At 40.5% G+C, this 15,365-nt stretch overlaps 1 protein-coding gene across 1 annotated transcript in view; it reads right to left on the reverse strand.

Moving 5' to 3' along the window:
• Positions 1–1,149: 1,149 nt before the first annotated feature.
• The window catches only part of TSHZ2 (teashirt zinc finger homeobox 2), a 331,593-nt gene continuing 317,377 nt past the window's right edge, over positions 1,150–15,365 (reverse strand). Inside the window, exon 2 of the mRNA XM_030211209.1 lies at positions 1,150–7,181. Coding sequence (XP_030067069.1) covers positions 4,102–7,181 — 3,080 coding nt within the window. The 3' untranslated portion in view covers positions 1,150–4,101. The remainder of the gene's footprint in view (positions 7,182–15,365) is intronic.

Below are 15,365 nucleotides of genomic sequence, written 5' to 3' on the forward strand. Positions count from 1 at the left end.
TGTAAAATTAGATGTACACTTAAGTACAGGAAATAAAGCATTATCAAGCTAAACATATCATAAAGCAGAACAATTTGCTAGAAAAGCTATAAGACCCACATAGAGAAAATGAGCACCAAAATGTCAGAAGACAGAAAATGAGTCTGAGGAAAGTTTTAGAAACTGCAAGTTCTTAGATCTCAGTTGATTTTTCATATTTTCACATTTTATAATCTACAAACATTCTTGAATCCCAGGTATCATGTTCAAACAACATTGGTTGTGGCACCAGCAACATATCCTCAAAGTCCTCCAAAGAGAAAGTTAAGTCAAAAGTTGGAGACACCAATCTAGCCAGGCCATATTCTTACCATGTAATGCTAGAAACCAGTCAAGAGTAAGAAGTGTCAGCATTAGGCACAACCAGAACTCATGAAAATATCTGTGAAGTAAATTGAGGCTCATTTTCAAAGAACACAGACTTACAAAGTTACATATGTGATTTGAAAATGAGTACCAAAATGGTAACGTCAAACTGATCAAAAATGTAATTAGTTTACAAGATGGTATTTTGGTATTTGCACAGTGATAGCGCGCTGAACACCTTTTAAAAGTATTCATACCAACTTCTCGATAACCCACTCCCTTGAACAATGCAACACAAACAGACGTGAACATAAACAATTTTTTTTGTTCACAGAAATTCTTAGGACAATTTCGTACTGTGATGTGAGCTTTCAACTAATGATTTTTTCCCCATTTTATTTAGCATGGCAAAAATGAGCAGGCTTGATAGAAAACCAAATGGAGAGAATATGGCGTTAAGCGGTACAAAGAGGAACCAAAACAAAGTGCTTGATTTGTCGCCCAACAAGGAAGACACAAACTGCATTTATTTTATAAAGGTAACATATGTGCCTATGTTTCTTTGTAAAATAGACTTTTGGAAAGCTCTCACCCAAAGTTACGCCTGGTCTAACACAGGAGTAACTAAGGGCCCTGTTGACTAAGCCGCACTAAAGGTGTGCTAGCGTTATTAGTATGCGCTACACATTAGCGTGTGCTAACCGTATAAACACTCATAATATTCCTATGGGCGTCTACTTGGTTAGCGTGCACTAATTTTTAGCATGCAATAAAAATGCTAGCGCACCTTACAGGGCCCTGGGTGTAGACTTCGTACTCAAGTTCTGATCGTGCCCCCATTCTACCCACTCCTCAACCCCATGAATATCTGTGCACATATAGGACAATTCTACGTATAAAAACATTTAATTGTGCATTATGGGCCAGATTTTGTTAAAGGTGTCTATAATCTAGACATGTCCGAAAAAAAAAAAAAACACTTAGTGCTACTCTATATAACATGCCTAAAGTAAGGCATGGTGTATAGAGCACATAGGGCTGGGGAACATGCCTACATTCAGGCGTGGCTATTTACGCCGCTGAAAACCTCATCTAAATACCTGTGCCTAAATGTAGCCGCATTCCCCTGAATTCTATAACCATGCACGTAAATTTGGGTAATGCCCCTGAGGCGCCCACACTCTTCCCATGGCCATACCCCCTTTTCAGCTATGCTGGAATACGTCTAAAAAGAAGCGAATTTGATTCCAATTATTGCTGATGATAATTGGTTGTCAAATTGGGCATGTGCCCAATTTAACATGTGCTACTCACCGCACCTTATATAGAATCTAAATGGTACATGTCTAAATATTATAATTCTAGCATATAAATGCATAAGTACACACTTATGCATGTATATGCTAGATGCCATCTGAGCACTATTTTGCATGCGATTGCAAAGGGGGTGTACACAGGGGTGGAGCTTAGGCACTGGTAGGTACTTGCTGCTGTATAGCTGGCATAAGCGCTCATGCCTAAATGTTAGGCATGCTAATACCCAATTATTCTAGATGCCTACTCTCCTTTAAAGAATAGGGTCCTACTGCGCACCAAAATGACCTGTAGGTGACCTGTCACAGAATTGCCCCTATATTGTATAAAAGTAAATACTTTGCTTTCTGATAGCATGCTTTTATGCATGTAGCCTTGAGGCAATTTTATAAATGCCTAGCGGAGAACATAAAACAAAGTTCTACATGCTCAAGTCGCTTAAGGATCACCTTCTTGAAAAAACAGGCTCATATCAAAGACATTGGGGCTGATAGTCAGAAAGCCAGCAAGTGCATAAATTAACCACATACAGTTACACACTTAACTTTACCTGGAGTGTTCTAGTGGGACTGATGAGCAAAAACCTTCCACTTAAAATGCATGCGTAACTTTATCTGGAGATATTCTCTAGTTAACTCTGGACAACCTTTTATCATGACCAGACTTATGTGCATAAACACTCCGAAAATCTCCAGTCTCGTCTCTTATGTAGCTAGATTTTATGTGCATATCAAGTTATGCGCACATAATGGCGCCCATTGCAAAGGAAGAGTAATTCAAATCCTGTGTTTGTCCGGCTAAGTTCAAACATTAACTAGATTAATCCTTGGAAAAATTGGCCCTTTCAATCTGTATGATGTACCAGTTTCTGCTCACTCTTCAGTATGAAACCATTTATATGGCCTACTTACTAAACCGTGCCAATATTTCGCACCTAATGCATGTTAACTGCAAAAGTCACCCCAGAGGAGTGTTAGGTACCCAGAAATTTTGCAAACACAGCAGTGCCAGGGGGCAGTAGCCACTACCACAGTCAATACCATGGCTGCTAATATGAAATGTAGTTAGCTACAGCTTTGGAGGCAACATTAACTGTTTTACATTATTTACCAGGTTAGCAGTTAATGTGTGGTAAAGATGCTCCTTACCCAATGTTTACTGCAGCAGTTAACACACACTGTTTATATGGTGCATTAACTAACAGTGTCACGTTAACATGAATTACAGCCTGCATTAAAAATCTCACACAAACATTTAGTAAGTAGGGGCCTTAGTACTATACTGACTTTTATTTTCATATAATGTTAGGCTGATGATAAACAACATAATGTCGTGGAATAAAAACCTACAAGCTAAAATAGATGTAAAGTTAGAACCATGCATGGGTCATTAAAACACATAAGCAAATACATTACATTCAGCGTCAGGAAAACCGGGTGGGCCATATCGCAAACGATCAGTGACATCTCGAAATTAAAGAACTGAATTTGTCTCCGTGTGGAGAAGTACCCCCCACCCCTTTCTGTTTCAGAATGAAAATAAGTGCATCTCTTTAGCAGGGGCTGAGGAAGCTGGCTAAAAAATAACATGTCCAAAATATCGCAAAAAGCACCAAGGGCTTTCATAAACGGGACACAGTTCTTTATTGATAAAAATCAATTTTCCAATGTGGACCCGACACGTGACGTGTTTCGGCACAAAGCGCCTGCCTCAGGGGTTCAGTATGTTCAAAGACCAAACTTCTTCCCTATGAGAGAGGGGGGATAATCCGTTTGATTTGAGAAGTAGTTAATCAATGCTTTGAGATCATAAGGTCCCTTCGTCTCTTCTCAATCAAACGGATTATCCCCCTATCTCATAGGGAAGAAGTTTGAACATACTCGACCCCTGAGGCAGGCGTTTTGTGCCGAAACACGGCCCATATCGGGTCCATATTGGAAAACTGATTTGTATCAATAAAGAACTGTGTCCTGTTTCGGAAGGCTCTTGGTGCTTTTTGCTGTATTTTGGACTCTGTTCTGTACTTTGGACCCTTTCTGTATTATGACTTAAAAAATAACACGTCACCATGAAGGAGAATAAGGAAAAAGTATGGGGGCATTACAAGCAGAGAATCACCTGCTTTATGCAGCTCACCCATTGTCGGGAGGGGGGGAGGCACAAAGGAGACAAGAATGCAGAAAATATCAAGAAATGTAACAAGAATAAAGGCAACAATAGCAGTAATAATAATGTACCTAAACAAGCTTTGCTCATTTAACATAACACAAAATAAAGAAGATATTTTAGAAGACCAATACATTAGACTCAGTTTTATTTTTTTTTAGAGTGTTTTCTACTCCTATGAAAGTACAAAGCTTTTTTTTTATCTCGTTGAAAAAAAAAATTCTGTACTATCAGAAAAGTAAAACTCACTTCTTCTAGGTGCCATCTACTTCCGAGCTATTCCTCATCTACTTCAGCTACAAACTGGGAATGGTGTTCAGGGGACTTGCTGTGTGTTTTGCTTAGATGTAGCTTCACCGCGTGTTTGCTTGCAAATGTCCGGCAACACAACTTACACTTGAACTTAGAGTCTGTGTCCTCTTCCCCAGCTACTTTATGAGGTGATCTGTGAATAGATACCCTTGAGATTTCTCGTTCTGCCTTGGTCTGCTGTTCCACCGCCAGCCTGTTCATGTCCTTCATTTGGAAACCTAGATGGGACTCTAAGTGGCTAATGTAAGTGGATGGGGTTCTATATTGAGATGCACAGTCACTGCAATAAAAGATGGGATGCCCTTTGTCCATGTTTTTCAAAAACTTTGTCCCTCCAGTTTTTCTAAGCTGGTACTTGACATTTGCCAACCAGTGGCTAATGGTGGTCATAGACAGGCCTGTAAATTTGGAAATCTGCATGCGTTCTTGAGGACCTAGATCAGATAATAAATATTTACCTTCCGATGTTTGGAAGAGGCTGGAAGCAAACTGAGCTTGCAAGATGAGAAGATGTTGTGGATTCCAATTTGACTGTCTACCTTTTCTTTTGTGTAAAGAAGAGACCTCTGCTGAGACGTCTTCAAAGCGTCTGACATCCATTTCCATTTTCATTGGTGCAATCCTCGAAGGAACAGTATGTTTTGGTGTCGTAGCTTTTGGAAGAACCTTCACCATATCTGCAATGTCAGAGAGTGCATGTTTCTGTGGCAGGGGTGTACAAGACCGTGCTTGGACTGACTCAGCTTTCTTGTTTTTAGACTTGGTGAGATCAATAGGCTGATCATTGTTTTCAAATAAATAAGGACTATCTAGAGGGGCAGGCCTCAGTGGAGTAGGAGATACAACAGGTTTCTCTAGTGCATTGAGGTTAGATTTCTGGAATGCAGAATTTGTGCTTGAGCAAGGACTTGAGTTGGACTGGCAACGCACAGGTTCAGTGGCCTTGCCCAAGTGATTATTCAAAACTGACTGCAGGGCACTGAGAGGATTCACGCAAGGCAACTCAGAAGAATGGTTGGTAACGCTTTTTAAGATGGCACATCCATTACTAAGAGTAGATTCTAGTGATTCTGTGATCTTTGTTTTGTTTTTCTCACCATGTTCTCTTGCCTTCTTATCCTCCTTTATGAAAAGAGATTCTGACTCTTTGAGCTCTGAGCAAGCCTCTACTTTATTGAAAGACTCATCTTCATTTTTGCATAGTGAAACAGCTTCAGTTTGGCTACTCTCTTTACCAACATCCTGCTGTAATTTATCAGGCTCTTCGAGTTCCTTCTTCACTTGAACACACTGGGAGGCTGGCGATGGGACAGGTACCAGCAGTGTAACTTTACCCTTTGGAGCAATGGGTCTTAGTTTATTTGTGAATGTTGGCCTAATTTGTAGCACTTGGGAGCCTATTGGTAAGGAAGGCTTGATCACTTCTGAGAGTTGGTAAGCTGCATGAATACTAGGGTACGCACTCCAACTGGGAGTTCCATTTTGAGCTTTATTGATAGCCGTGGTGACAGTGTTTTCCAAAGACTTCAAAATATCTCCCCCACCCTTCGAACCATCTTCTAAGTCTTCTTCTGTTAGATACTGGTATTTTAGGGTAGGATCAACTGGTTTCTCAGGAGTATCTTCATGCACATTGTTCTTCCCCATTTTTTCAATTTGGTTTATTTCATCCTGATTATCTCTTGGACTCTCTTTGTTGAGTTCCAATGCAGGTGTCACACAGTCTGATGATGCATGACTTGTTGCTTTTGAAGCCTGTGAGTCACTTGCTGGTGATTCAGACAAAGACTGCATTTTTTCCACTGCTAAGGGGTCCATAACTAGCTGCTTCCCTTTTTTGGAAGCTGAGCTAGTGACTTTCAAGAAGTGGCCTGTTACCATCATGTGTGTAGTGAGCTGCTGCAAGGTATCATGGGAACTGCCGCATTCCATGCACTTCAGGATCTGTGACTTACAGGCCTCAAACTGCCATGTGTAACTGGCCCCATTCTGGTAGCCATAGCGGTTGTTGGATGAGAGCTGCATGTTTGCAGCCTTCTGAGACAAACAAGTATCTGCAAAAGATCCTGTTGTGGAGTCCGGTGAACAAGGCCTGTTAACATCAAAAACACGTTTCCTTGGAGGACTTACCAGTTTTGAGGAAATGGTGGGCACTGGCTCCTTCAAAGGCACTTTTTGGTAATGTTTTGTTTTTATCATATGAACGCTCAAATCTTGAAGGGAATCAAAAGAGTCACCACAAAACATGCATTTTAGAACTTTCTGTGCGTCCTCCTTATCCATATCATGAAATGCCCTTTTTCTAGTTTTTGAATAACTGGTCGATTTGTGCTTGTCCTTTTTATGGTTGTCATCCTGGTAATGACCGGTTTCATTCATATGGACTGTGAGTTCTACCAAAGTGTCGTAGGCTGCACTGCACTGCCTGCACCTAAACCTGCTGGCACCCGTAAATACACTTCCGCAGATCTTGCTGCTCTGTCGATATAACTGAACGGAACTGAAGAGGTTGGGCTTGGACACTGACTTTGACGGTAAACTCTGCTGCAAACTTTTCGATAGTGCATCGTGGTGCCAATCAAAGTCATTTTTGCTCCCTCCATTTCTGCTATCACAGTTTCTCCTCTCCGTGTTAGATAACTTCAGACCCAACCCCAACCTTGTCCAGTAGGAATCTGATAGAATATTTGCATAGACTGATGTCATTTTATGCATGCAGTCATGCGTGAAGACTTCATTCTGAGCTTTAGGGTTGACGCTAGTTTTTTGATCTTGGACATCTTTTGAAGGAATGCTCTTCACGTCTGCCACCTGGTCACTAGCGTCACTCAAAAGGGATTCATTTTCAGCATCCTGATTGGATATATGGCTTACTGGAGAGTTCTGGTAACTAAAACTACTTTTCTGCTCAGTTCCCAGTTCTTGCTCTTCATCAGTGGCAGCATAACTACTGCCCTGAAGCTGAAGTCCAGAATTACTGTCGTCATCTTCTTCTTCCTCCTCCTTCACTTCTTCACCCTTTAGGTCTTCCTCTTGGACATAACCTGCAACAACACACAGATATAATGAAATAACATTAATAACATTAACCTTTGATTTCAAAAGTTCCTAGAATAATCAAATGAGAAGTTAAGCAAGGCCATTAAAACCACATCTAGAGAGACACAGAAGTGGTATCAAAGAAAGTCTGCATTTGGTGGACTTTGGTCTTTTATTTTTTCTTTTCTTAAGAGTGTGTGACTATATTATAATGTCACTGTCAAGTTTTACTCTCTGCTTCATATTTCCTTTTGGAATGGACTTTTATTTAATCCACAGTTTATGACCTGTTACTATTGAAAATGAAAAAGCCAATTATGTCTTTTTCTGTGGCTTATAGCCTTTTATTGGCAGATGGTCATAATTCTTTTTAAGTATCACAGTGTCTGCAGTTAATAATCTTCCTGCCTTGGAAATATAACTACTAACTATACTTTAATTGGAGAGGTAGTAATTTCAAACATGAGCTTTTTATTTAGGTTGTATTTAAAATGTGAACCCTGTCTTTTCTAAGTTTGAAGCAAAAGTCACATAAGAAATACCAAAAAGGGATTTGATTGTCCTTTTATGCAGGACTGAATAATTCTGGACATATAAAACCTTTAGGAGTCTCCTTAATAAAGTGCAGTGAGATTCTGCACTTATCACATATCAATAACCAAAATTACTGCACAGTAACTGCAAAACCTCAATGTTAACCACAGGGGGCAGTCCTAGCACCTTGGCATTCAGCTAACACATAGAAAATGTTTTTACTGAATGTTATATCTATTGAAATAGTGTTGACTAATCTGCTTTATCTGCTGCCTTACCAGTTAATGCATGCAAATACCCCTGTATTAACTGTAAGGTGCATTCCCTGTCCAGTCCATGCCCCTTCCCCTTATATGTGAGGTAATTAACCAGAAATTAGCAAGCAAGAAATGCTATCTGCCACGTTAACAGCCAATGTAGCTTAGTAAATAGGCCTCTTGGTAGACTAACGGGGCCCTTTCTCTAAATTGCGTTTAGAAATGGGCTTATAACATTCTTACGCAGACTTTCCCACACACTAACCCCCAAATTCTATATATCACGCTTTAATTTCCGCACGGAAATCGAAGCAGTATCTCAAAAAAGACATAGCGGAATTAGAAAAGGTTCAAAGAAGAGTGACCAAAATAATAAAGAGGATGGAACTCCTCTCGTATGAGGAAAGGTTAAAGAGGTTAGGGCTCTTCAGCTTGGAAAAGAGATGGATGAGGGGGGGGGATATGATTGAGGTCCACAAAATCCTGAGTGGTGTAGAATGAGTAGAAGTAAATCAATGTTTTACTCATTCCAAAAGTACAAAGACTAGGGGACACTCGAGGAAGTTACACAGAAATACTTTAAAAACAAATAAGAGCAAATATTTTTTTCACTTAACGAATAGTTAAGCTCTGGAACTCTTTGCCGGAGGATGTGGTAACAGTGATTAGTGTATCTGGGTTTAAAAAAGGTTTGGACAAATTCCTGGAGGAAAAGTCTATAGTCTGCTATTGAGACAGACATGGGAAGCAACTGCTTGCCCTGGGATTTGTAGTATAGAGTGTTGCCACGATTTGGGTTTCTGCCAGGTACTTGTGACCTGCCTTGGCCACTGTTTGGAAAACAGGATACTGGGCTAGATGGACCATTGGTCTGACCGCGCATGGCTACTCTTATGTTCTTATGTAATGTACGTAACTTAATTGGTTAACTAGCTAATCAGTGCTATCAACTGGATGTTAACAAGCAATTATCAGCACTAATTGACAATAATTACGATTTACGCACACAACTTGCTAAGCGTATTCTGTAACATGGTGCACGTAAATTCCAAGTTGCACAGTTGAAAAGGAGGCATAATTATGGGCGTGGAATGGGTGTTTCTAAAATCTATACGTATTATTATAGAATACATCCGCTTTGCGTCTAATAGGCATTGGGATTTAAGCCAAGTAAAAAATGGCCTAAATGGATGCGACCAAATTTGGTTGTGTGGAGAGGCACTTGGCGTATTCTATATGCCTCATGGAAATTTAAGCGTCTTCTATAAATTTGGGTGTACTTTAGAGAATATGCCTAGGCGTATGTTTTTACCGTGCGGATTTTTCAGTCGCCATCTATAGAATCTAGCCCTAAGCCCATTTATAGTGCTGTTAGCATTAGCGTACGGTCATTTAAAACAATTAACGCAAGAGAGCTTACTGCCTTCTATTTCGGAGATGCTAAGGACTCCTGCATTATGGAGATGTTAACCAGTTAACACAGTGGTAATGTCAGCATGCTAGCTGATTAGCATATCCACACCCATTCTCCGCCTTGTCACCCTTCCTCCCCCAAAATTCAAAAATAAATAAATAAATACTGCATGCTTAGCACATGCAGATGGCATAACTAATGCAGAATGCTTTTTTTAATTTCCTTATATTCAATATTACATTCATATCATATAAATGCAAAGAATTAAAGAATAAAAAAAAACTAGACAATGCTAATTCCCAATTGGGATTAAGGTAATTAAACTCAAATATTTTGACCACAATATTTGGAGACAAGATTTAGAAAATTATACAATAAGGAAAAAACTATAATCAATTCAGAGAGGAGAACAAGAACCTGCTCGCTAGCGGTATTAACAGCGTTGTCTATGTGAGGTTTCAGGTTGAAACAACATGCTTTTCCTTAGAAATTATATATTCTGACATTTTCTTTGGGTCTAAGAAAAGCCAATTTACATTATTTATAGATACAAGACACCTACAAGGAAATTTTAAAATATAAGTACCACCTAATGCAAGAACTCTAGGTTTTAACGCCATGAATTCTTTTCTTCGTTTCTGTGTCTTTATTTAAATCAGGAAATATTTGTATCTTTTCACCCAAGAAATTGTCACTCAAATGTCTGAAATATAGTCAAAAAATATTGTTTCCTATCAGATTCAAATGCAAATGACACTAATAAAGTAGTTCGATATGTAGCAACTTCTAATGAGTTTTCCAGGAATTCAGTTATATTAAGTTCAGGTTGAGGTTCCTGCGTTAGGCATGCATTAGAGTTCAGGGTCACATTACAGTATGAACCTTTGAATGCCGAATCACTATGACTGAAATTGCTAACATATTTATGGACAAGTCCCTTGACTGCCGACTTTTTGTTTTGCTATAACAGGTATTATTTCAGCAACCATGCAACTCTTAAAACTTTATTCAAGAAGAGTTTTACAAATCGCATCAAAGAAAGCAAACACTATTATCAATTCCAATAAAGCCCTACATTATCGACTGAATTCAGATTTTGTTTCATATGGAGGGCAGAGCAACTATAACGTATTGAAATGGTTTATTTTTTTGTCGAGGGTGTATGTTCAAAAGATTTAACTGACTTTGGAAATCTTCAAGTTAAAACATACTAAGGGGACCTTTTACAAAGAGGTTGTAAGCTCAAAGTGGACTTACCACTCGTTAAAAGGGAAGTACCGCTGGGCTACTGCAGCAACCTGGTGGTAGTTCCTACCCCCAGCATGCGCCATATCTGGCACTGCAAAAATACGTTTTTATTTTTGTAGCACCGGTGTGTACCCGGTGGTAATTGGGTATTGCCGTGCGCTGCCCGGTTAGTACTGGGTTAGCGTGGGAACCCGTACCGACATCTCAATGGGTGGCGGGAAATGCTCCCTCCGAAATGGCCACGTGACAAGTGCTTCACTTGCTGAACAGCCATTACCTGAAGAAAACAAAGACCTGCCTTTTACCCGTTGCAGTAAAATGGGGCCTCGGTGCGCATCAAAAACACGCGCCGATACCAGCACAGGCCCCTTTTTGCTGCAGCTTCGTAAAGGGGCCCTAAGTTAATTCATTTAAAACAAATAGCAGAAAATCATTTTCCCCTCAACACATAATTAAGCTTTGGAACTCACTGCCAGAGGATGTGGTAGTAACAGCAGTTAGTGTGATCGGGTTTAAAAAAGGTTTGGTCAAACTCCTGGAGGTAAAGTTCATAAACCATTATTAAGGAAGATCTGGGGAAAGCCACTGCTGATCCCTAAGGTTAAATCCAACAAAATGGACAAAAAAGTCTAGTTATGCAGGGACATACATCAGGGGCGTAGTTAGTTGGGGCCTCGGGGGCATGGGCCCCCACAGATTTAGTCCTGGCCCCCTCCACTTTCGACCCCCTCTCGCGTCACCACCGCCGCAAGCTACCTTTGCTGGCGGGGGTCCCCAACCCCCGCCAATCTTACCCTTCTTCAGCACCGGTCTCCGGCGCATTCGCTCACTTCGCTGATCTGTGCTGTGATCAGCACAGATCAGCGAAGTGAGTGAATGCGCCGGAGACCGGTGCTGAAGAAGGGTAAGATTGGCGGGGGTTGGGGACCCCTGCCAGCAAAGGTACCTGGCGGTGACGGCAGGGGTCGAAAGTGGTGGGGGAGGGTCGGCGGCAGGGGGGTGAAAGTGGCGGGGGGGGGGGGGGGGGGGGTTGGTGGCTGGGGGAGGTGGCCTAAAATGTGCCCCCCCACTTTGGGCTCTGGACCCCCCTACCGCCGAGGTCTGGCTATGCCCCTGACATACATAAAACACTATTCTTTATCCCAGACAGCTATGTCATCAAAAACAAAGCATCAGCAGAGTAAATGTCATTTCAGAAAGACTATCACAAATATCTCAGAACACTCGCAACTTACTTTCACACATTTTCCACAAATTTTATAAGGATCATTAGAATTCACAGCATCAACGATGCACTCCAGACTTTCAAGTGCAACAATATGCAAATCTTCATCAATCTACCTTTTTCAGTTTTTTTAGATAATTTTAGTTGTCTAAGCTTTCCCATAATTATTAAGTAACTTTTGTTGATTATTTTTTAAGAACAGTCCAAAAAGAAATCAAAACAATTAATATCAATAGCACCACTTAACTTGTGGCTGCTTTCCACCCTGTGAGAATCTCCACCGATATGGCCAAGCTCCACATCTTCCTCAGGGAAGAGGTTCATTTTTTCTCAATGTGAGAGAGTATGCAAGTTGCTGAAAATTGAAAGAAACAGACCAAGGATGTTCAACGTAGATATAAAATTTATTAAAAGATGACACTACACGGAACCATATTTCAGCATTCAAAGCGCCTTCCTCAGGAGTCTCGGTAATCGTGTATGTAAAATCTTTATGGATCAAGTCTTCGGAGATAGATCCATTGAAAAACGTTGTGGTCTTTAAAAAGACCTTTGTGAGTTACGATGAAAAGTATGGCTTTTGGGTGCCAGTAGCTCAAAGAAGGCAGTTTGAGTGCTGAAACATGGTCCTTGGTCTGTTTCTTGAAGCGCCCGACTCTGTTCCCACTCTCCTTCTGTTCGTTGGGGTGCACCAGAACCAGGTTTGGGAACCACTAGTGTGGCCATTTTATCTCAGAATGATACGCCAAATAGGAGCTGCCTCATACATGAATTATTTTTTGGTTTTGGGATCACTCTTTGGAATTGTGGTTTTATTCTTGAGAAGTGCCCACTATTGAGGTCCATATATTTTTCCATAAATGGGAAATGGATGCTACTGCAGAACCATCTGAAATTTAAAACACTCAAGATGCAGTGCATAAAGCTAATGCTGCCAGACTATATAGTCCAGTTAAAACATGGATGTAGTTTATGGAATCATGAACTGAGATTAGATCAAAACTTCACTAAAAATCATGGAAGAAACAAAGCCCTGGATACAACCAGGGACTTTGCTATTGTTTTCTTGATGGAAAATGGGGATCTGTTGAATCAAATCTTAAATTTAAAACAATAAACTCGAACAGTAGATGCCCAATACTGGGAGGGATATTTATTTATGTACATTTATATCCTGCTTTATGATGGCCATTTTAGATTTTTGCTTTTCAGAGTCCCCATTAGTTCGTTTCTGGTTACACACCCTCACCTTCAGTATTTAGACTGAATAAAATGGAAGGAAGCTATGAAATCCTAAGACTTTGCCACCGTTCACAGTATCCTGGAAACCCAATGTAGATTCCACCATTCATATAGTTCTATCCCCATTGATGCTCCTTAAGAAAACATCCAGACATGATTATCAAGGCATAAGAGTGGATAGGTCATGTCTTTCCAAATACTTTAATACAGTACTTCATCATACTCAAAACCAATGACTTTTATTCTTAATTTTTCCACTGACTAAAATCTATTTTTGGTCCAACTGGATACATTTTTTCCCGCACACAGAGAGGTATTTCTGTAAAAAAAATATATCTAGTTCCTTCCAAGACTAGAAAGTTTATTTTTTTGCCAAGAAGAGGGACACTAAATCACTGTCCAGCACAACCTTCAGAATCTGTGTAAACTCTCTCCGCCATCTGTATAATTTCATACATACACACTATTCCAGCTTTATTTAAAATAACATCAGTACTACAGAAACCCAGCAGTGGTACAAGGTAATCCTGTTTCCTACTTGTCTGGCTTCAGCTCAAACATCCTTTTCTTTTTGGCAAACACTGTTTCGATCTCTAAACTATTTCATTCCGTTAACAGGCGTCAACCCTACTTCTCTTTGCTGTTTCCTAAGAATGTCTTACTGCATTAACTAAGAGAAGACACATTTTAGCTCAACTCTATGCTCCTGGTAAGTTTATTTTAGAGGAGGCTTTTAATGCTAGAGAAATGGTGGTACATCAAGGATCAGCGTAGCTTCTCATGATTAATATAGGCATGATTAGGGTTACCATATGGCTCCAGAAAAAGGAGGATGGATTGAGCCAGCCGGGTTTTACTTCCATTGCTTTCCATTGAAAGCAATGGGCAATTACTTCGATTGAAAGCAATGGAAGTAAAACCCGGCTGGCTCAATCCGTCCTCCTTTTTCTGGAGCCATATGGTAACCCTAGGCATGATATTATTCGGTTAGTGAATGACGAAAAAGCTCTGCAGTGGACTATGGTGCTCATTTCCAAAGCACATAGACTTACAAAGTTACATAGGGGCTCATTTTCGAAAAAGGAAAACGTCTAAAAGGTGGCATAAAGCAGCATTTGGATACTTTTTCTCACAAAAACATCCAAATCAGTATTTTCTAAACCTATTTTTCAGACGTTTTTCTATGCTGCTCTTCTGCAGTACGTCCAAATCTCAAGGGGGCGTGTTGGGGCTGTGTTAAGGGCAGGATCTGGGTGTTCTCCATTTTTCAGCCATAATGGAACAAAACCAAACCAAACCGTCCAGGACTAAAACCAAGATGTTTTGAGCTAAACCTGTTTTTATAATGAATAAGGCACAAAAAAGTACCCTAAATGACTGGATGACCACTGGAGGGAATCAGGGTGACCCCCAAATACTCCCTAGTTGTCACTGACCTCCTCCCACCCCCCACAAATGTGAATAAAAATATAATTTTTACCAGCCTCTATGACAGCCTCAGATGTTAAAGTCAGGTCTATTAGAGCAGCATGAAGGTCCCTGCAGTAGTGTAGTGGTCGATGCAGTGCACTATGGAGTGAGGGACTCAGTTCCCTATCTCCCTCTACCTATCACACTTGTGGTGGAAACTGTGACCCCTCACAGTCACCATAAACCCTACAGTACCCACATATAGGTGCCCACTTCACCCATAAGGGCTACTGTAGTGGTGTACAGTGTGTGTGTGTGTGGGGGGGGGCAGTAGGTTTTGGGTGGGCTCAGGGGACAAGATAAGGAAGCAAGGGTGAGATGTGTACCTGGGAGGATTTTTATGAAGTGCACAGAAGTGCCCTCTAGGGTGCTCCGTTGCTCTCCTAGGATGTCTGGGGGACCAGTCTACTAAAAATGCTGACTCCTCCTACATCCCAATGGCAGGGAATCTCTACGTTTTGCACTTATTCATTTTTGTTTTCGAAAACGGACCAAAACACAAAACGTCCAAATCACAAAACCTTGTTCGAAACAGTATTTTTGATAAAAAAAAGATAGATGTTTGCCTTTTTCAAAAATGACCTTCTTTCCTATTTGGATTTTGGATGTTTTGTGCAAAACATCCAAAGTCGGACTTAGACGTCATATTGAGAATGCCCCTCATAGAAACCTATGTAACTCTGTAAGTCTGTGTGATTTAAAAATAAGCCTCTGTAGGTCTTGGCTTCTTAGAACCATGGTTTCATAAGGCCACCTTAGAATTATTTATTGCATTCTTTTCCATTGTAAAAATGGCACG

This window comes from Microcaecilia unicolor, chromosome 8, assembly GCF_901765095.1.
Source record: "Microcaecilia unicolor chromosome 8, aMicUni1.1, whole genome shotgun sequence".
Taxonomy (NCBI): Eukaryota; Metazoa; Chordata; class Amphibia; order Gymnophiona; family Siphonopidae; genus Microcaecilia; species Microcaecilia unicolor.